The sequence below is a fragment of the Aphelocoma coerulescens genome, chromosome 7 (assembly GCF_041296385.1).
Source record: "Aphelocoma coerulescens isolate FSJ_1873_10779 chromosome 7, UR_Acoe_1.0, whole genome shotgun sequence".
Classification (NCBI taxonomy): Eukaryota; Metazoa; Chordata; class Aves; order Passeriformes; family Corvidae; genus Aphelocoma; species Aphelocoma coerulescens.
The window spans coordinates 32,786,562-32,810,274 of NC_091021.1; the positions used below are offsets into that span (position 1 = coordinate 32,786,562).

The 23,713-nt window shown below is 39.8% G+C and overlaps 1 protein-coding gene across 1 annotated transcript in view; it reads right to left on the reverse strand.

Annotated features, from left to right (window-relative positions):
- NCKAP5 (NCK associated protein 5) overlaps nt 1-23,713 on the reverse strand; it is a 334,856-nt gene that overhangs the window by 2,400 nt on the left and 308,743 nt on the right. Inside the window, exon 17 of the mRNA XM_069021208.1 lies at nt 22,971-23,158. Coding sequence (XP_068877309.1) covers nt 22,971-23,158 — 188 coding nt within the window. The remainder of the gene's footprint in view (nt 1-22,970; nt 23,159-23,713) is intronic.

Below are 23,713 nucleotides of genomic sequence, written 5' to 3' on the forward strand. Positions count from 1 at the left end.
AGAGAAATACGGGATAGCATTCAATGTTTTACAATCAACATTCAATAACCTCCTGGACAGATAAGATTCAAGGATTCTGAGATATGCCATCAGAGTGCAAAGCAATTCCTCATTTTTGGTACTGCCGTCAGATGGCAAAGACAGAATCAGTAAATTACTGTAAATACAAGGCATCAATATTTATGTTTAGCTAGAAAATGAGATGGCATTTTAAGCAACTCGAGATATAGCTTGGGCAGATGTGTGGATGCTGTGGGTCATTACATGTGCAGCTGTAAAGGGTCCTTAGAACTTTCTGAAGAATTCAAGCTTCAAGTCAGTTGTGCATGCTGTGCTGCTTTTCCTTGGAAATCTTTGGCAAGAGGAAGATAAATTTTTACATAGCTTGATTGCTTGTTTTGATGGCTAGTTAGATAAAAACTGAAATGCCAGTCCAATGACTGTTTTTGCTCTGATCTTGTCACATTTCATAAACTGACAATGCATAGATTAGATTACTATTTTTGGAAAATGTTTCAAACAAACTTGAGCAAAGCAACAGGAGATCTTAAAGTCTTAGTAAATGAACATTTCCTGTTTGGGGCCTTAATTAATCTTGAGTCTAAAAGGTTTTAGGGAACGTTGTGTTGGATTCTAATTTTGGATGACAGTTAAAACTAAGGTCTTCAATATCTGTAATTAAAATGTTTTCTGAGCAAGAGGAATATAACCCTTGGTAATGGGAACAAACACAAATTTAGGACCCTACAAAAGAGATTTTTCACATTTTCATCTTAAAATGTTCTTCCCTTTGCCCTCATTTAAAATACTAAAAGAGTTGTTTCACTTCTCTATAGGCCAGATGAGAAAATTCTCAGCCATGGCATCAATAACACATGTTGGCACTTTTTGCTTTTTGGAGTGCTAAACCTAAAATATTTTATTATATGACAGACTAAATGATGTTTCTTTGTCTGTAATTTTCCCACTTCACAGCTATTCTTTAGATAAATTGAATGTGACTACTTAGCACAGACTTGGGACTGTGCGACTCAATACTGGAGTTAGTAAGGCCTGTGATAAAACTTATTGATTCAAATGGAGCCAATTTCAACTCCTGGGCAGAGGGAGCACTGTCTCCTGGAGAATTTGCAGGACTGAGCAGTTTGGATGAGGCATCACATCAGAGGAGGATTTTGGCTATCCTGCTGAAGGATGGATTTACACCACAGAACGGACCAGACTGAATGCATTGGTATATTCTGCATATATGCAGTATCAATAATTTTTTATGCCTTTCAAGCACAAACCTAGGCTACAATCCTACTTTAATCACACCCTAGAGTCTAATTTATTTTATAGAGTACATTAGAGAAATGGCAGGGAATAAAAGTACTCTACACATTTTAAGCAAAAACATTGAATCAAGTGAAATTGAAGTGAACTGAAGCCCATCAGTGAAACCTGCTGGCAAAAAGATACTGGGTAGTGAACAGTACATCTACTGTGCAGTACATCAAGGCTTAAAGGGAAAAATAATTCTAATAGGAATAGCAAAATTTTTTACTAAAACAAGAATCAACTCAGAAAAAAGTTATGGATATTTTTTGGACATAAAGTTGTTCTTTTTAGGTGTCCTAGTGCCCAGTTACCTCCTTCTGTAAAAAACCCTCAAACTTTTCCTTTCTTTAACACAAAGAAGAAAACTCATGAGCAAAAATAAAACTTTAAGCAGAGATATTAATGTAAGAATCCACATAATGAACAAATCATTTTCTCCCACAATAACACAATTATGTTCATTCCTCGAGCTGAAAAGTCAGTGGTCATTTCTTTAACCTTGGTGTGTGTTAGAACAAATGTTAACCCAAGTAAAGAACTTTTTCTCTAGTTACTATAGATACAATTTGTAAAAAATTACCAAAGAGTGCTTATTTAGATTCATCCTTAATAAGTTTCTTATTATTCATGACAGTCACAAAAGCTGCTGGATGAATCAAAAGACAAAAGCAAAACAACTATTGTTAGAATTTGATTGATAAACCGTGTATGTGGTTATGTATTATCTTTGGGTTTTTTATGTAGATTTGCTATTGGCTGCAGCAGAGTCAGAGCTATAACAAAGAACAAGGGTTAGCCCAAAGATGTTAGCACTGTGTATTTTAAGGTAATTAGTTCATTAATGCATCTGAGAGCCACACTAATGTGACTGAGCAGCTGCCTCTGCAGAGTGGAACGTGAGGCGGGCGTGTTCTACACCCACGAGAACGGGGTGAGATTCAGTAAGAAGTGAAGAGAGCCCCCAAACTCTAAGTCATGGGCTCCAGTCAAATCTCTCCTACCTCAGGAGTGATTTCTGCATAGTGAACAGGTGGTTTCATCACCTCAGCAAAAGAAAGACTCCATGACTTTGCTCAGTGCTGCTACAAGAGCTAAGATGGGACCAACAGCCTGTGCTTGCTCTCACACAGGATCCTTCTCAGCAGTAATGCTTAAAACCATTTCAGCCTGGAAGTGTTGACTTTGCTGCTGACTATTCTGAACTGTTCTGTGAATAAGGTGAGTGCTGCCTCTGGTGTGGACACTATATGCTTTCCTAAATATCAGTTAGGGGAAAAGACAAAAATATGTAGTCAGAGACTTTGGTCTATGAGAGAAAGGTAACAGAAAAAAAGAAAAAAAGGCTCAGTGCAGACAAGAACTGTGATTTTCACAGTGCCTCTCTAACAGCTCTGGCACATCACCCTAAAGCAGAGTAATGGTTAGCTTGCTTTACTTATCCTAAGTGTATTTTTGTATGGAAAACCTGTACCATTATGGCCTTAGGGTATGGGGAGAATTTGTTGTTCCACTCCACTGTGTAGGTGGGGAGCTTCCCATGGCTGGAGGTTCTTAGCTGCCCAATGTGGGGTGCCTTGTACCACCTCAGAACAGTGACCAGTTGTCAGAAGAGGAGAAACTCTTCCTGACATACACAGACATTCATCACAAGTCACATCACTTTGAAATAAACCCATGAGTCATGAATCAGAATAATGTTTCCTCGTTGGCAACATCCTAAAGGGAATAACTAAAACCCATTAGTGATGTAATAAAATCTGGCATGTCACTTCAAGCACAGCAAATTAGGAAAACAAAACTAGCCTGCAGTTACACTGATACATTATAAATAGGTGTTATTTCTACATTAATGCATCGAATTACATTTTCTGCAAACTGTAAAAATGAGAGGTTACATGTGGGTAGAATGCCTTTTCAGAGCTGTGTGATCCAGGACCAGGAACAACTGCAGCCCTTCTGAATGGCACAAAGATTCCTCAGGTGTAGTGGGAAGGAGAAGCAGGGAAGAGTGGGCTGGTTCACAGGCACAAAGGACCCCACACCCATTTGCAGGAAGGGAAGCAGCAGCAAGGCCATTGTAAGTGGTAACACACAGAAGCTCTGATTATCTGGAGGTCAGGCTATGCTTATAAGTCCTGCTAGAGCCCAGAAATAGCAATGAAGCATTCTGCAGGATAAATGTATTTTCCAGCTGTCTAAGTTTAGTTAACCAGCACTTTAAAGGGTTCAGAATCAGTTACAAAAAAGAATAAAATGAACTCTATTCATGTCTCTCATGCATTGGGCAATTTAGTTTTTAGATTAACACAAAAGCAAGAAGGGCATTGCATCAAGTGAAGTATAACTGCAGAACACTATTGGGTAAAAACAACAAAATTGCTATGAGAATTAAATATAGATCAACAAAATCAATACTTAATTGTATAACTCAAAGTCTTCCATTTCAGGTCTGATCTCTAATAGAAGACACAAAGTATGTTCCCTTTTGTTTTTTTAGTTATTGCTCATAACTTTATTGTGAAGGGAAACAATTTTCCAGATTTTTATTTTTTAAAAATTGCTTGTTACTTTGTCTGCATATGCTCAGGGTAAACTTGATCCCAGGAGCCACTATTCCTTATTTTAAATTACCAATTTAGGAATCCTCTAAGTCCTGTAACTGCTTTGTATGTATGACACACTGGCTCTAAGTGGGATATGCTGTTGCAGCATTACATAGGCTCATACATAACCCGTTTAGTGGGACAACTTTAACATGCTCACAGCTTGTTGTGGAGCAGGTGCAAGGAGATACAGGGCAGTTTTCTGACCAGAGATGTACTGGTCTAATCAGAAGTAACTTCTCACTGAATTCTGTGGTGTCACACAACAGTTTGCAGTAGAAGGTGCAACGTGAAAAGGGTTGGGCTTGAGCTGCCAGGCAGCGGCTGTCTGTCACCCAGCCAGGACAGAATGCCATGCAGGCTCTCTGTGGAAAGTGAACAATCTCCAGATCTCATTTAACATCAAGTGAACAAGTAACACTCTGCAGTGAAAACAGCTGTACAGCCACATCCAGGAAACTACAAAGGTGAAAGCTGTAACTGTGTGACCTCTACTGCATTACAGCTGGGCTAAAAATGTGATGTTTGAACTTCTTTCTCTTTAAAGCATAACTTTAAATAATAGGATTAGCCTTGCTCTCCATTGTACATTGTCAGAAGTTTCATCTATTTTCTGGACTGACAGTAAAATAATTTCTGAAATAATGAATCATTTTTCTTTTTTCTACTTGAGCAGAAATCCCAAAATTATTTTGCTGTAGCAGACAATGGTATTCTCAGAGACATACCATCAGATTTCCATGACAAACAATAAGTGCCAGTTTATTTTTTGGGAAAAAATGCATTGCTAGGAAGCATTTTTAAGTTAATTGGTCTGTTCAGCAGTTGATAGGAAAGCCAGATATACACAGGTATGTATCGTCCCCTGATAGTATTATGGCTAATGCAACAATGACAACATAGTCAAAGTTTACCTACGGTATTTCAGAGTACAAAAATCTACAAATATATTTTAGTATCACAAGGAAAGCATTTCTCATGATCCTGAATTGTAACTAAATTACCTCAGAGGAAAAAAGGCAGATTAGCACAAACTGTGTACGACTCATAGCTGCAGATCTGGACAAAACAGCTATTGCCTAATGAACAGGTGGCTGAGAAGCTGAGACTTATGTTGTCTGTAGCTTGAGTTCTTGTGTGGTTTAGGAGATAAAAGACAGTTTAGTGAATTGGGCCTTATGCCTTCAAAAGCATAATTTTCATAAAATGACGAGGTGACTCAGTACATTCAGCATTCTGATGCCAAGATTAACATCCTCATACATGAATATTTCCTTGACATGACAAGACTGTTTGACCTGATTAGGTTTATACCAACCCTCTTTGAACTTCTGCATAATTTAATAAACGAAGATGTTGAGGTCTGAGTTCCCAGGCTTTTTGCCTTCTGTTCAGGTATGAACTGAATGGCACAAAAGTGGTTGTTTTCTCATAGTGCCTCAGAATGGCCAATGGCTGCATCAACTCTGCATGGACAAAGTTGATTTAAAAAGGAATAAGAAAATACAATTCTAAGCAGCAATACCTTGGAAAATGATAACAGTGCTGGTGCTCAGCCAAGTGTGTTGAGGGGATGTATTAAAAAGAAAAGCAATTAAACACCAGTACTTTCTCCAGAAGGCAAAGCACAGCCTCATTCTCTTCACATTGGTAGAATCACCAATTTTGCTTCTCACACAGGGAATCTACCCACTAAAAGCAATGCTTAGTGCAATCAGAAGCTCACCACAAGGCATTAAGGAAGAAATATCCACGGTGAGAAAGGAAGCTGTTACTCAATTGAACCTGATGGGCTGAAAATGAACAGGAGATGTATAGGATTCACTTTACTTCTCTTCTTGAGATCCTTTTAGCTTTACTTGTAGAGGGACTTAAATAGCAAAATTTTTCTGATTTTCTAGTGATTGAAAAAAGTCATACTGGAAGGTAAGATTGGTCACAAAGTTATTGAACTTGGCTTAACCATTTGAAGGTCAATACTCTTCCTTGGCAGAATTATATGAAGGGTTATTTTGCCAGTGGTACTGGAACTATGCAGTCCTAAATAACTTCACCGTTTTAGTCTTCATCAGACTGCATTTCACCTCACAGAATTTAAATATAGAGAGGTTTGTCCTACTGAATGAAAGTAGTTACCCTTACCTTGATGAAAGTATGGCTGATTGTTTCAATAAGGAAGGGGTTTTATACAAAAAAAAAGGGGCTACAATTTTATCCTAGACTAGAGGTTTGAAGGATTTTTTTTTTTTTTTTTGGGATAGCTACACAGAACTGAATCAAGGAGGGGAAAAAAGTATAGTTTGAATATTTTTTTAAGATCCAGTACCAAATGTAGTTCTTAATGAGACAGATTCCATCTCCCATTTGATTGAAGTGAAAAAATCCTCTCAAACTCAGTAAATGCAGGATTGTACTCATAAAACATATAATCTCACAGGCATTTTCAGTAATCAGAGTAATTTTTTCTGTATGGCTGAACTATTCTCAGACTTCTGCTCCTGAGTATTAGCTGTGTTCTTACTTGTCTTCAGCTTCCACCTTTGGCTTTTTTGAATAAGACAATATATTTTGGTAGTTACAAAGACTTATCCCCTCTCTCTCTTGTGATGCCTCAGTTCCTGGCCTGTACTGTCTGTATGTCAGTCACCCGGAATACTGGAATTGGGAAAATGGAACTGCACTCCAAGAATATAATGTATTGTATTGTAAAAGGTAATTGGAAGTGGGTAATGATTTTCCTCACTAGTAATCCTGTCTTTTGTGTCCTGGAATAGACTCATAGCCTGTGACCATCCAGCTGACCTGTGGATAAAAAGACAGAAGCAGTAGAAAGAGAATCATGGAATAACAGAACTGTTTAGGTTGGAAAAGACCTTTAAGATCATCGAGTCCAACCACCAAAGAAGCAAGATCATATGGCAGGATCAAGAGCAAATCAGCATTATGACAAAACCACGTAGAAATAATTCTCCTAGCTATGAAGACTGGCATGTTTTATGCAGTAAGAGGGCTGTGCTGTCTGGGGGAGAGTTCAATGAGTGTGAATCTCTGCTTGGAGACCTGCAGAGGAAGGAAAGGGAATATCCCTTCTTGCAAGTCCTCAAAATGATTCAGAGAGGTAGCTTAAACAAAGGAGTGAGTTCCAGAGCAAATAGGGCTTTTTTATTTTTAGCCTCTGAGGAGGAAGGAAATTTGGGAAGAGACAATCTTCCCAGACCCATCAGTTCCCCTCTGTGTGACTGCAACACTCACTGCTGCAGAAGGAGCCTTCATGTCCATGGTGCACACACATCAGAACTAAAGCTCTTCCAAGCTCTCAACAGGAATATAGAGGTCAAAATTTTAGAATTTGGAAACAGGGACTTCTTCACTGTTAAAAAATTCTGAATTAGCTTGCTTAAACCCCACTCAAACAACAAAGTTTATTTTAGGAGCCTGAAGCTGACATTTCCCTTCCACTACAGAGTTTAATCAACTCTCTACATATCAGAGATTTTACCACTAATGATTCTAACCAAAACCCACTGCCCTTTCTTTCCCCTTCTGTGACACCTGGCCTCTGAAAGGCACTAATGAAACCCACTAGATGTGCCCTCCTCTGCACCTTCCCTAAGTGAGGATTAGGGGCTGGGGCTGGGCAGCTCTGCACTAAGTGCTCTTGGAGGAGCAGGGGTAAAGGGTAGAGCCCAGGCTGCCTTCCCAGTAAATCTGTAGCAGCCTGAACCACGTGCATACTGTTTTCTGACTCTGTGCAATGAGACTAGAGAAGTTCCTTTGTAATCAGAGGAAACTGGGACAGGATAGATGCAAATAATGATGCTGGTTACATGACTGTGTTTGCCACCTCTCCAGCTGACATTATGAGCTGCAAAGTTTTCAGCTCTGATTCAAGCAAAGCATGAATTGCAGATGGAAACCTATGTTTTAAGTTCTTCTGCTATCAAATCCAACATAACAGTACAGTTATTTACATGAACTTTCTAAATTTATGCAAACAATTTAGCTCTGCTGTAGGGCAGAGTATTTCAGGGACAGCAGCACAACACGCACAAAAATCCAAGACAGTTTCAGGCATAGGCTGCAAAACCAAATTAAAGTAGAAGGATAAATCCTCTCTTGCAATTTTTAGTTCATTTCAGTACAGCAAGTTGTATCAATAAAAAGCCCGTAGTATAAGTCAGCTAGAAAATAAATGCTATGAAGGATGTTCCATTTTATGTTGTTTGAATCTGATTAGTGATTAGTCCTGGCAGCTAAACCACATGGGAACAGTAATCAAGGTTTCTCTACTGCGGTTCTGTAACAACTGGAAAACACTGTTGGCTCATGTCCTATTCCATGATGGGATATTAACCTAAAATCTAATTAATATATGAATGAATTACGTTTCTAGAAACATACTATATTATAATCAATTTTAAGTGAGTTCCTAACAGGGGATAAGATGAAGAAAAAGCTGCAGAATTACCAGAGGCTGATAAATTCTGTTTACTGTGACTGATGATTTTTATGGAGGATAATTTTACAATCCATCAAACTTTTGTCAGTTCAAGAATCATGCTGCCAAACGTATGCAGTAAATTAATTTTTAAATTTACATATTTATTAAAAGTCTTATTGAAAACAGCAGGAAGTAAGCCTTGTTTGAATAATAAAATAACTTGTTATTCTACTGGAAAGAAAACAAAAAACCCCAACCTCCTATTAAGATGATTTTATAGCAAGGCAATAATTATAAACAACTACATGAATTAGTTAACCAAACACCGTATTAAATAGCCAACCCAAAATTAATCAAGAGTTTAGAAAACCTGTTGGAAGATAATCAAATAAAAAATGCAATTTGAAAGCTAAGAAATTCATGGCTGAGTTTCAGATGTGCTAGAGGACAGGTTTTCTAACCCAGGCCTGTTGGCTGGAGCTCCTGGATTCCTGGGGAAACCACGGGGAGATGCAGGTGTCTGCCTGTGGCTGCAGGGGCAGAGGAGGAAGGGATGTCAGCAGTGTTCCCATGCACGTGCCCACTGGGATGTGGGATCTTTGTTCCCTTCCCTGCAGTTTTCTTTGGCTACCCCTGACACTGGGGCCAGCCATTCACACTCTTAAAACACCTACTTTGTGTGTGCAAAATGCACACTGGGTACGTGCAGGGAATAGGCAATTCATGTCCTAAACACTGACAGCAGGCAACAGTCCTTTTATTAACTCGAAAAGAAACATTGTTTCTCTATTATTAAGAGAATTAAGAATCAGAATTATTATAAATAAGAATTTAGAATGAAGCAGAGCAATGCTGGGCACCAAGATGACCACTGCTGGAGATGCAGATGAAAGCTCCCACAGCCAGGAGATTTATTAGTGTTGAACTTGCCTCCTCACTGAATTAAAGCAGTGATATCCATTTTGATTAACATGCATATCATCTGGCCGTGATCCGAGGGGAATTTTAGTTAATTTATGAATTTAGATGTGTTTGCTTCATCTTTTAGAAACATGTACATCTGTTTCTGGTCATGAGAAGCTCTATCCTACTTTGTGGCTCAGCCAGGCATACAGAATGTCTCCCACTGGGAGCTGGCAGGAGGCATTAGTGCTTGCAAACTCTCTGTGAGGGGTACAGCCTCGAAAGAGAAAACTCAAGGACAAGGGCTGGACAGACCTTTGCCTTTCCACCTTCAGCTTCCCTGGGTACCAGCAAAGTTCAGGTTAAGCATCTAACAGGACCTGAAAGGGTGGTAACTGTTTGTGCTGAGCTCATCTGGGCTGTAAAAGGCCCTTCCTAGGCTGTGGGGTGGTATTTTGGCAAGGCTTTCGAGGTTTTTTCAGAGAAAGGAGGCACAGGGAAAAAATATATTGGGAACCCTGGTTCTGTGGGGTCTGACCCCCCTGTCTGGCTGTGAGAAAATCTTTGTTGGGAATGACTGAAGAAGGAATTTGGTGTGAAGAACCAGCATAGGCTCCTGCTCCCACAGTGGGCTTCCTGCAGGGGCAGAATAACGGAGTATTTTTTTGTGTTGATCTTGCTGCAATTTGTGTATAAAAAGAGAAATGTGTGAAGTGATAGCTGCCACATGACTGGATTTGTTGGACAAATGCTTCAGGAGACTTACTGACCTTAGCAATGCAGAAGTGTTACTGCAGTACCAATGCTGCAAAGGTCAGTGAAATACTGGTGATACAGAACTATGTGTTCCTATGCCTAAACCACAGATTATAATATTGTTAATATAATAGGCCACTAGGAGGACTAAAATACAACTGGAATTCATGCAGACACACTGTACAGCTAATACACACTCACTTTTTGAAGCCCAAAGACAATACAAACAGAAAATCTGGATGAAAATACAGAATAAAGCAGTTGCCAGACCCTACTAGTGAATGAATAATTTGAAAAAATGTTGCTGAAAATGAACAGCCATGTAATATTTATTGGAATACAAAACCAAAAATTCTTTTAAGTGTTGTTTTCTTAAATATCTTAGATTATTCAGGATTCAAATACTCCTAACAATGGAATAAAAATTTCCTCCATGCACAGACATGGTTAGGAGCCCTGTATGGACAGCAGGACTGCTGAAGGTGGCAGAGTTCTGCCCATGCAAAACTCTTTGTAGGATCAGGGTGTGAATTTGCTTCTGACATTTCGAAAATTCCTCATCAGAGGAGTGATGTGTTTATGGTTAGCCCTTCTAATGCCAGATCTCATCTTGAGCAAGAATGCTTGATGAGAATATTAAGTGATAATGATTATTTGCTTAGTGCTGCTGTGGGGCCTTCAAAGCTCTCAAAGCAGCCTGCTAACAGTACTAGATTAAAGTCCAAATGCAGCTGGAAGGTATTATTTATATTCTTTATTTAAAAAATGGGGAATTTAATAGGAAGAGAGGTTTAGCAATTTGGACATTCAACCAGAACATCATCCCTATCTCCACAGTCCTGCACACGTCTGCTACGCTTTTTGTCAGTATTTGAATATTTTTTTTATTTGCAGGCAAAAATTTCTCCATGGAAAGATGGAGGCTTATTGTTCTCACTAGGGAGCATCTGGAATACTCTTCAACATACAGGACCTGGCACTTAATCCACTGAACATGGTAGTTAATCAAATGTTTTGCACTGACTTTAGTAGAGTTTGGATCAGACTCTTGATGCATTAGAGAAATAAATTATTTAACTTACTGAGTTCCCCTAGAAACAAAATATTGAGCTGCAAACAAAGCTAACAAACACCAAATGGGATGCCATCTGCTGCAATGAACAGAACATGACCAGTTCCCCCCATGCTTGAGATTTCTCCAAAATACAGTTTGAAATACATTTGTTAAACTCCCAACTGTCTCACCAAATTGGCTTAGCACAGGTTAGCAAATGCTAATGCCACCAGCAGCAGCAAGGCAGGCTATGATGTATCAATTGGAGTGGCTGATGATTTCATTCCTATTGGACTGCCCTGTGTAAACTCCCAGGGTTTTGTGCTGTCCAGAGCCTATGGAACCCATGGAGATGTTTGTCTTCATGCCCTGTGTCCTAGGGCCTATGGACACTGAGTTTTTTCTCCCCACAAGTAAATATGAATGGTAATTATCCATGTAATGCTGCATTCATAAATCTGGATTTTTCTATCCTTTGATATCCAGACTCCATGCCTACTGGAGAAACAGGATGTGGAGGCAAAAGTTCTGCTTCCCACAGATATCTCCCCCAGGAATGGCACGAGATATCTGAAATCCCAAGTCCAGAGAATTCCTTGCTTTGTAGGGAAGTTTTTTGCTGTGGAGGAGAGAGAGTGGGCTCCCCAGCACTTTCACAGGAACAGAAGAACAGCGCTGAGCTAAATGCAGAGCGTGTGACGCCTGTGGGTGACATCAGTGCCAGCCTCCTTTCTGCTTCCCAAGCACACTAATTGGGCAGCCTTTTATGTAATGGGAGGGAGAAACCCAGCAGGATTGGCCTTGTAGAACAAGACAAGAAGATAAATGTCTTCATACCTAAATTTCCTGCCCAGCCAGACACTTCATCTTCTTGGATCACCACGACAAGGGATGGAACCACCACAAACAGAACCTCCAAAGACAATTTAGTCTTTAGCAGTCAGCCAGGAAGGCTCCAGCCCTCACAGGACACAGCTTCTGGATGGTGGCTGCTGTCCTTGGCTTGCTCTGCTGGCCCTGTTTCCAACACCATGCTACTAATGATGTCATAACACAGCTCCCATGTTTTCACAATGGATTTTATTTGTAGAAATGCTGCATTAGAGATGTTGACCTCTCTGTACCCTGGCTTGCCACAGTGGTTCTAGGAAACATTAAAAGATAGAATGATGTTCCTATAACAGTGACAGTAAAAATATTCGGTAAAATGATATAAATTAAAGTTTAAGCTTTTTCCAGTTGCTCATACATTAATGTTAAGGAAAATGCAATGAAGAAATGGATTTAAAAATATGAAGAATTTCATTATGGTATGATTTTAATGGGAACACAGTAGGACCAGATTAAAAATGCACAGTATTTGGCCTTCCTTTTAATCTGGGGGAAATGTCTGCTGATGTTCCATGTCACTGCCCACAGAGCCAATGTACAGAAGCAGCATGCTACAGACCAAAATTCTGCCAGTCAGAGGGAGAATATCTAAACCAATTTTCAAGCATCTATATAAACTCCATGATTTTCACAGGATCCAAATAATGTGAATTGGTCAGAGACATCAGCAAAAGCCACAGATTTGTAGCACCTTTGAAAACTGGGCAGCTACAAGTGTCTAAATATCCATTTGGGCCCAGCCATTAAGAAAAGAAAATTGAAAAAAACCTGACCTTTATTTTTACTGATTAGAGGCCATAAAAAGTCTCCTCTTAGGCTATGCAGAGTGAAATAATTATTGCAAGAGCAATCAGGAAGGATGCATTGTTTGCTTTGCTACTTCTGCTCCTCAGTTTCAGGCATTGTCTGAACATCTTTTACATTTCAAATCTGCTTTTCATCTTATTATATGTGTTACCAACAAACTTCCTAATCTGGTAACTTTTTTTTGTTAGAAGAAATATAGACTATTTCTGCATAGTTAGCATTTCAATTTTATAATCCACAGCAACACACCCTGTTCATATTTAATTTCTTCATTTCTACCCACTTCTGCTTTCCTCTTCATCCTCCCAAACCCATCTGAGGCCTTGTTTTACAGTTTGCTTTACAGAGCACTCAGTAACCCACAGGATATGTGCATATGTAATAGGATGTCAGAAAAATCACTTTAAAGTGTTTGACTGGCAATTTTTCAGATAATAATCACTCGGGGTTTGATTTGCTGAGAATAACACTAGACTAGCTAAGGGAAGTTCTTCAGGCTACAATTTTTTACAGTATGTAAAATTTTTAGTGACCTCTATTAATGAGGAAGCAAAGAATGGAGAAATTGAGAGAAGGTGGCACTAATGGGAGCAGAGCCATCAGGTTGTGTCTCAGTCATTGATGGATTGATGAGCAGCTCAGTCTGGGAGGACTCTGACATGTGCTATGAAAACTTATGTCACTCTTCTTAGCCTTTGTGAAAGATAATTACACATTTAAATTACGTAACTACATCTTAAGAGCTTCCCAAAGTTCCCTGTGTCACTTATTGCTGCTGAATCTGCTAAATACCGTGTTTGTTTCTCCTATCAAATACAAACATTACTTTTTATTAAATTAATATGAATGCTGCAAAAGCCTGAAATTCATGTATTGGGACCTAAAAATATAGTAAGACATAAAATATTATGCTTTGGGACTAGCTATGAAGTAGAATGTTTTAATTTGCAAAAATATTTGCCAATATTTTTCCTAAGGTTTTAGAGAATCTGTGTGTCACACTGCACAAACTCTAGCATAACTTCTCATTTCAGTGAAAGGCAAATCACTTTTGGGAGAGGAAAACAGCTAGTGGAACAAACTATAAACACCAACAAATTATTTAAATGCTTTTTGTCAATATTTGACACAAAATTTGCCTTCTTTTCAAAGACCATGTTGGTTAGGATATTAATGTCACGTGCATATGGAAAGAAAAAGCATCCTCTTAAAAATAGAAATAATTTGCTAATGCATTCTCAGTATATTGCCACAATTCCTGCTACCATCAGCTGTGTAACTTACTCCTCCTGTATTCTCCTTGGTACAGAACTCTCACACTAGAAGATCAGTCATTTCCCACCCTTCTCTGCATGATGTTTTGAGTGCTTTATGCAAAACATATCGCTGTTATAGACGGCGAAGGCAAGTTTCAGCTGGAAAAACAATTCACAAAAATATTACAGCATTATTCATCTCGTTTAACTCTGATAATCACATTCTTCTCTTGGAGTCAAAATATTTTCCAGCTTCAGAAAACAAGCAACTCACTGAATACACCTCTGTGCCCTACTGCTCGTATCTTGATTGAGCAATCCAATGTTTATTGGATCCAATCTATTTTTTAGCTTTTTCTTTTATTACTAATATCATTTCTGCCATTACAACAATTACACTATCTCACATGCTTACTAATATTTACCATTTTTTGCTGTTAATGTGCCCTGAATTCCATTTTGGCCCACAGTATTATTATAATATTCTAATTTGACAGCGAGAGAAATGAAACCTGCAGCTTTTATTTCCAAAGATGGGGGACTGAAGAGTGCCTGGTTACAAATGGCAGAAACATGAGTGCACTTTGGGCCATGCTGCAAATCACATCAGCTCCATCTGTCAAACCTCTGAAAAACAGCCCAGAACATTTTCCACTTGGGGAAATCACTAGCAAATGATACTTTTATTCCATACGTACTTTTGGTTCTTATTAGACTAAAGGATCTTCCTACTTACATCTAAGAGCCCCTGTGCCTATTAAATCCACATGTAATCTCCAGTTATAAAGGCAAATAGACATTGGAGTGCTGGGGATGTGTCTGCAGTGAGCAAGGGGGTCAAGGGTCTTACCCACACCCGACTTACTGCAGCTACTCAGCCCTGCTGAGAAATGACCTGGGGTACCCAAGCCACCAGAGCGGAGCTAACGCTGTGCTGGGGCAGGCTCCCTGTAAATGAGCTCTGCACAGCTCTGCACAGCTCTGTGCTGCTCTGCACAGCTCTGTGATGCTCTGCACAGCTCTGTGATGCTCTGGGCTGCTCTGGGCTGCTCTGGGCACTTGCACATGAGCACTTTTGGGCTGACCCTCAGGGGCTCCAGCAAATGAACCGCAGGGCCTTTTGTGACATCTGGGCCAGTGTGTAACGTGATTATGCAGCTCCCACACGCTGAAAAAACAAGCTTCTCTCCATAATTTGAAATTACTTGCTGAGACAGTGGGATATGAGGTTTCTGCTCCAGTGATCAAGCTTTTCCACTCAGAAAGGGCAAAGTTCTCCCCTCCTTACAGCGCCAAAGGGGTTCAGTGAGCGCAACGCTCCAGCCGTGGCCACAGGACATCTTAGTGTGCTGCTTTAAATCAGACAAGCCCAGACATCTGCATGTGGCACTTGACAAGCCACACAGGCACAGTTCACTCGGTGCTGGGAGCGACTGGGGCGTTTAGCACTCGGTGACACTGTGCCAGAGGCACTGCAACTGCACCTACATGCCCAGCCACGCCTGAGGTCCTTGGCTTTCCTGCTTTCCACCTCCTCCTTCTCTCAGACTCACATCCAAACCATTCTCCTGCTAGCCTTGCACACCATGTGTTTTAAATGCCACACAGCCTGCTCTACTGTGCCAAAGACTTTCTGTCCCTCACTGATACCCAAATACTCTTAAAACTATGTGCTAAAAGATATTTGAGTTAAAATGTCGCCACCTACCCATCCCCATAAATACACTAACCAAACATAAAATAGCCTTTATACCAGCTGGAGGGCTAGTTAGAATGGGGTTTGGTGGCACAGTACAGAAACTACTGAGGCCATTAATGCTAGAAGCAGAACTGCTTCAGCAGATAACAGCTTCCGGGTTTTTTTTAGGGTTATGTTTTCCCTAAAAATGTCCCTTGCATACCATTAAAAAGTTATTTTCTCCGGTGGACATTGCGTTCCAAATGTTGTTCTGTCTTTTAAAAAGTCAAGAAAGTTATGGAGAATGCTATCATCTTCCTTGCTGAGCCACTCTCCATTGCATAATTTTTTACTGAAACTCTCAGCAGCATAAGAAACCTCAGCAGTTTCACCTAGAAGGCACAGGGAGAGAAATGAGTCTCTGTATAACTGCAGCTTTTTACTGTTGCCAAGCCAGTTCCTCAGGCTGGCTGTAAGGATGTTCTTCCACACCACACAACATTTCTCTTAAGTGATGTGTGTCAAGTGAGACTTTGGTCCCAGAAGACTGCCTAGCTAGGCTTCAAATTGCTTGTTTTGCTGTCTCTTCACTTTACTTTTTGGGGGCAACTTTGATGGCAAGGTATTAGAAACAATAAAGACCTCATTGGGAATATAAGGCTTGGAAGCAGATCTTAGAATGTGAACTTGCCCTATGGAGGGGAAAAAACATGCAGATACAAGTGATTTGTTGATGTCTGCAGATGTTTTAGCCTATTTCTAATTTCACGTTTCCCCACATGAGCTGAATCAGACTTTAGGCTAGAAAAAAAATGTTAAATTCTGTATTATTCCCATGGGTGGTATGGTCAAATCTGTTTTCTTATCCGACCATGCTCCTGTGGTTTTTGTCATGTTGTCAAATACTCCTATAGAATTCCCCTGATATCAGACATGGGTCTTACATCAACTTGGGCAATTAATCAGGCAGTCCCTGCTTTGATGGCACAAGAATTGCATCACTCATCTGAGGATCAAACCCCTTTGATTACACAGAAAGGAAGTCTTACAGCCCCAAGCCTGTCAGCAGGAAAATCCTATTGAGGCAATTTTGACAAATGGAAATGTGGAGCTCAAAGATCCCCACAAGGCCACGCTCAGGGATCACATGGTGGTGCTGAGTATTAATATCATCAAATGCTTACATTACTAGATCACCTCCCTAAACATATGCAATGATTTGTTATATTCAGTCCTTACTTGAAAGAAAAGCAATGATCTTAAAACACCAGAGATGGGTGAATGAGACTGCAGGCTTATTCTCCATCTACAGATTGTACAGTGGCAGTTTCTTCCTTAATATCCTAGGTTCATCATGGCTAGGAAAACAAACAAAGCTGATTCACTCCCTACCTCATCATTTTCCTCTCCCTTAAGCCTGGCAAGAAAAAGAGCAAAGAGAAGGTGAGGTTTCTGTGCTTGCTATGCAGTAAACTGAATTATTCAATTAGTGCACTGAAACCTACTATCACCTAATTTCTGCATTTGATCCAGCCCATTAGATGCTTTCTCTTATTGACAAGGGGCCTCTTCTATTTTCTGTGACTTTCTAGTATAATAATTTCTAAGAGCTGCTTCAAACTCTCTATTTGCAGTAACACACCCACTGTACAAAACAAGCTAAGACTGAGGGCATCAGGAGCATTTGCTGTTTTCTACTGGTTGTAACATGACATAGGTGTTGCTGTTACCAATTTACAGACAGCCAAACAGATCCTGCTGGCCCAGTAACTGGCCAAATATCACCCAGTGCTGCCCCAGCTGCAGGTACTCTTATTATTATGAAAGTAAAAGGAAAATAATTATTCAGTGCTCACCGGAGAGTGCACTGAGATGTGGTTTCACTCTCCCTAATACAGATGGTAGCTGCAACAGCTGATTTTTATTGATTCCCCACAGACAAAAGTTTGGGGCAATGTTCATATTTTTAAATTTGGTTTGAAAGTTTGGTATTAAGGATAAGGAAGCTGCTGGTCAGGGGAAAGGAAGAAAGTAGTTCCACAGGGCAATACCTCCTTTCCACTTTAAAGTCTCAGGATACAGCTCTTCCCAAGTGCTAATTGGATCAAAATCATTATCTTAGGCTTTTCCACACATGAAAAGCAGAATCCCTCCCTAAGATTATCTGATAATGTGAAAAAAAATTAATTCTCTGTGAAAGCAGAGTGCATATGATCTCCCCAGAACTAGTTCAGATACTTAAATACAGAGAATCTTTTTAGAGAGAGACTTAATTTAAGACTGAAGAGCTTCTCTCTTTCAGAGAGAACAAGGCACCTTCAGAAAGGGTCTCAGAGAACCCAAATCAGGCACACAAACTTTTCTGGAACACTCTCCAAGATCTGCCTACAGAGGTGAACAGTGCAAAGTACCCAAAGTACTGCTGCCAGTTCATACCCTAGCTCAAGTCTTACTGACCTCTGTAGGAGATGCAAGAAGCAGCAGCTCAGGCCTTTCTTTATTTTCCCCTCACTCTTATTTAGTGTAGCCTGCAGAGGTGTCTGGGCTGCTCTAAGTGATGCTGTAATTCAGCCAGGCTGGAACACCCTCCCTAGTATCATCTTAATGCTCGGAGATCCTTGAGGATGGCAAATGTTGTGCAATTACCAGACTTAGTCTTGTTTCTAGTCCTTTTGTGGGTGTTCTCCTCTGCTAATAGGAGGCTTGCAAGCACAACAAGTCAATCATACAGCATTAACTCCCAATCAGCTTACTCAGCTGTAAAATCCTTGAGTTTATCTGGGAATGCCGCCAGGTCAGTCCTATTTGTAAGTGCAGTCTAAACAGCAGCAAAATGTCTAATTTTTCCTTGGCCTGTATTTGCCAGCAATCTGTAATGCCTACTTGAATTTCCAGACACAGGGATTTGATCTCATTCATGGATCATCTGTTCCACACATGTGAACTCTGCCGTGGTGGGTGCAGCCATAACTTCACTTTGCACAGAGAAGACTCTTTCATTAAATGAGTCTCCCAGTTCAAGTGTCCATGCAGTTAGCAAGGTAACTGTGCCAGAAATGTCAGATTTCTTATGTATCTCATCACAACTGGGGGAAAACAAGAGGAAAGTAGAAGCTTCTGATGGGTTCCAACCCTTTCCATAAGGGATCTTTTCTTTAAAGTGCTCAAGTCATGCTTTGAAACACAAGTAAGCCTTGATGGTGACTCCAATTGAGTAACAGGGACAAAAGAGAGCAAGAAGGGCTGTATGACAGAGTAGAATATGTGATGGCTGGTTAATGACAGAGAAGTAAACATATTTTTAATAACTCTTTAGCACTATAAGGATGATTTAGTAATGAAATCTTTGACCAACTCAGTTATTTCTCCGAATGGTTCCTGGTCAATTATAAAATATGTTAATAAACAATGGGCCTGAGGAAAGGAAATTCATCTTGTTTTCTGAATTCTTGTAAGAAAACAATCACTTGAGCTTTTAAAGCCTAAACAGTAAATTAACTGCTGAAATGTGATTTTTTCATTGCATTAACGTGGTAACAATCAGGATGTTGGCAAAGGGCTCAGGGCACTCCCAGTGTCTGCTGCAAGGAACAGGAACAGCTGTTTAATGCAGGGCTCAGTGAAGTTTCACTGACGATGCGTGTCCCATGGGCTGGCTGCACTGGACTTTGGATCAGGTGCTGCATATATTTTATTAGATCAGAGAAGTTACTGTTCAAATAAAAATAATTCATTTGATACATGTAAAAATGAATGTTTCTTGTTGTGAAAATCATACATGAGGAAAATACACCAAGGCTGTTAATTTAAGTGAAAGTTTTCTGCTAATGATTCAATGCATTTTATTCCTTTCTTTGAAATTGTGATTCGCTTTCCTTGCCCAAGGTTCTGCAGTGTGCCAAGGGATGACAAAATTTCAGTATATGTTTTTCAGGTCAAAATAAAAGTAACATAAAATTGGTCTTAGCGCTAAGAGAATTTAACCAGGATGCTGTTTAAAGCTGTAACAATAAGTATTTTTCCTTTCAATGTCTAAAAGCCCTTTTTGAGTCCTCAAACTGTCCCTGCAGTGTTCCTTTATCACAGTAATTGCCCATCAGTTGTTTCTCCTCTGAAGCTCCTGTATAGTACTTTTTTGCTGATGAAACTTGCTATGTATAAACTTTGGAGGTAATGCTGGTGAATGCGTTGGTTGGGAAGGAGACAATCAAATGATAGGTCTGGGCTAAGAGAGTTTCCTGACTGTCTCATTAGAGCCCCCAGTCTGAACCACTGCCATCCTGGAGCTGCACAGCCCAATTTAATTGGGCTCAGAGACTGTCACAGCACACTTGCTCTCCAGACAAGCACTGTAAACTCATTTTGCCCATCACAACGTTTTTTTGACACACATCTTTTGTTTGCTTTTTGAAAAGCTTGATGAACACCACTTGGGAATTAAATTCAAAGCCTGTACAATTTCCTTTTTCAAAATGCCAAATATTCTGCATGAAAGCTGCATTAATCCCCCCTCAAAATTTATCTTTTTTTTTTTTTTTTTTAAGATTTGTTGGCCATAAGTCCTTCCCCTTCTGGTGTTCTCTCTTTTTGTGGGTAATGTTGCAGATCACACAGCTCTAATTTAAACAGACTGTGGATCTTCTTGGGTTGGTGTTGCAGTGAACCACGGCCAACGCCAGGATCAGCTGGATCAAGTGGACCAAACGGTCCATTGGTTTGATGCCTCCATGGCCCAAAAGCCTTGAAGTCACAGGCAGCACCCAAAAGGCTGTGCAAAATATGTAGATCCGTGCCTTGCCATTGGCCGCTTCTCCTCTCCCCTTATTTCTCATATTTGGTTGTCTTTCCAGAGAGTTCTATGTTCCTCAGTAGTTGACTGGCCCTTGCTACTCCTCCCTGCCTACTCCTTCTCCCATTTGCCACAATTCCTTCTCCCCACCTTTGCAGCACCCCCTAACTGAGGTGTTATTGGTCACCACACGTTCCCCACGCCCACTCTGTAGGGCTATAAAACCCCATGTCAGTCCCATCTTCTCGGCTTCTCCGTGGTGTTCCTGTGCTCTTCAATAAGCCCTCTCCCCCACAAAGAAGTTCCTCTGCTTCTTTCCTGCCTCTCCATGGGTGGGCAAGGTGAACCCGAGCAGGAGCTTCGCCTGCCCCCCTGCGCTGTGATCGGCCCCGTCCTCCCCTTTGGGGCAGGCAGGAGATTGCCCGGTGCCAGGACAGCATGCTAGCCAGCAACAGCACCGAGGCAGCCTGGACAAACTACAGCTCAGAAAAATCTGCTGTGCTGGTTCAAACAAGGAGTTCAGGGAAACCTGCTTTTCATGGTTACTTCCTCTCATTTGTCATTCTGAAAAGTTTAATGCTAATAGGCAAATCTCTAGTGCTTTATCGAGCTTTCGCTGTGCAGGGAGAGGCAATGCTGTTTGGAAAGCTATTTCAGATCCTTAAAAAGCAAGCTCAAGAGCTCCCCAGCATAATGCATGAAAAATGCTGGTGCTGGCTGAGATACACCTGGTGCCCTTTAGTTTAAGGATGGAGTTTTACAGGATCCTAAGGCCAGTTCAATGGGCTTTGTTTAGGTTTTGAGGCTGATCGGGCGCATTGCAGAGATGCCATATACAAGGAATACATGAAAAGAATTAATTAAAAGTAGATGCTACTCTGAGTCACTTTTCTAGACTGGAACCAAATCTAATTTCTCCATTAATAGCAAAAGATCTTGGCCTTCAGAAAGCAGAACTGATTTTTTATGTATTTTTTTTACATACATATATATATATATATGCTCACATATATAATTCATCTCCTACACATAATTAAGCTATGAATGCCTGGATGTTCAAGATGAGGAATTAAGTGGATGCTCAAATTATTTTCCTGCACTTACCCTTTTTAACACCCTTCTGCTGCCTTCTTTCCTTTTTTTTTTTCCCAACTATGAAGCCAGATTATTTAAAATTGTTCTTTCTAATATGACCCACAAATATTAAAATTGAATCCTATTCTGGGTACTAATGAAATTGGGTTGATTGGGAAATGAGGCAACATATTTCAGGATTTTTCTTTTGAAGTTTGTGGTCAATTTAAAATTCAGTTAAGCAGGACTTTGATGCCAGCAGAGTTGGAATAAACAGGGCCACTGCCATTTTGCTCTTCATATTCCTTCTGCATATTTGGCCCAGATTCCTGAAAGCTCCAAGACTCTAACTTTGGTTAGAGTTAATCACCTCTGATGTTACAAGGCACAGTCATTTCCTGAAACTGAAAACTGGGGTCTGGGAAGAGATAAAAATTCTTTTTCATTTATGCACTACACCAGTACATTACAAACCAGCAGCTCATTCCTTATTTTCTGCTGCCACCTTTGTTTATAGTGTAACAATCCCAAAATGTGCTGAGTGCTACACACAGAAACAAAAGAGCTGTGTCTAAAAAAAAGATCTGGGGAAACAGGCAGAACACGGAGGCAAAATGATTACACTGGATCATGACTGGATGTCTCTACTTTCAAACAAATTGGCTTGTTAGATCAAAGGAGAGAGGGAAAGAAGTGAGATGATGAGAGGAGAAGGCATGAGAACAGAGGAGGAAAACAACAGGTTGAAAAGGTCCTCTTCAGGGTTGCTGAGGCTGTGTGATGCCAGGTTCAATACTTTCTGAGACAGAAAAGAAAGTGGATTCACATGAAGTACGAGGAGAAAATAAATTTGTTTCAGTTTAGCATCAAGGTCAACCCATCAGATCAGGACTGATCTTCATCAAAATAATGTTTAAAACTGTCAAATCTGGAATTCCAGAGCCAACACCAATATTTCAAAAGAGATCAGAAGATAGGTGATTTCCATAGTGTAATTTCATTTAAATTTTCAGGAATACTTCTTCAGAGTTTTAAGTCATTTAATACATGTTGTTCTGTATAAACTATCTAATTATATGTGAAGGAACAGCTTTAAAAGATAAATTTGGTGTTTTACTTGCTAACTTTAAATTTCAGCTTCTCACTAATGGTGGAGTACAAGTGCTAGCCTGTCTCTACTTGTCAATTTTGGAAGTCTAATTCTGTGACAGGTGAGCATTCAAATGTAACATTCTGTTCTAAAAATATTCAGATCTTTGCTCTTCTGCAGGTCCTGTTGTTTTTTTCAAGTCTGCCTGGTTTTAGTAATCAATCAACACACTGAGGAAAAAAACCAAAAAGCAAGCAAAAATAATAATGAACAAAATGAGAAGTAATATAAAAATTACAGTAACTCACACTTGGGCTCTCCTTGCCCTTGCTGTCTTTACTGGAAGCTCCACTCAGCTGCTCAATTAAACTGTAATGTGTTAATTGTTCAGGTCCATCTTCTCCAAAATGGCCATAGAGACTGTGTTGGTATAAATCCAAAATCGACATTGGGTTCCCCAAAAACGACCTTCTATGACTTTGTTTTTCCTGCACAGCTGCAAGAGATGTAACAAATAATATCATTATGGCAGTCTACATAGATTTTAATGTAATTTTACAATTTTAAATGTATTTCAAGTGTTTTTTAAGATATCTGAACTTCAGTGCAATAGAAACATTAAAAATACAAGCTTCTAATTCTCCAATGCATATACAGGGAACTGTTCATACTTAACATACAAGTTGGAGGAGATGGTAAGAAACAGACAGAATTAATTTCCTTTCTTTTCAAATTATAGACAAGATGGTTAATTTGGGGAATCTTCCTACTTAATTATTTGCAGTAAGGTTTTGTTCTTCTCCTTTAACAGACCTACATGGCAGATGTGCTAAGTTCCTTTAGCCTATCTTTCAGTTTGACTGTACTTGATAGTTCTCTCCTTTTCACTATATTTTTAGTTAATGAATGTAACAGCATAAAAAATACACCAGGTATTACACCAGTAAGAAAGTGGGGCTTGTTTTAGATCCTGCTGTAGCACAACAACATTAGGAATAAAGCCCCAGTTTCCAAAGTCCAAGGCTGAAAACTCATTCAGAAGAACAAAATA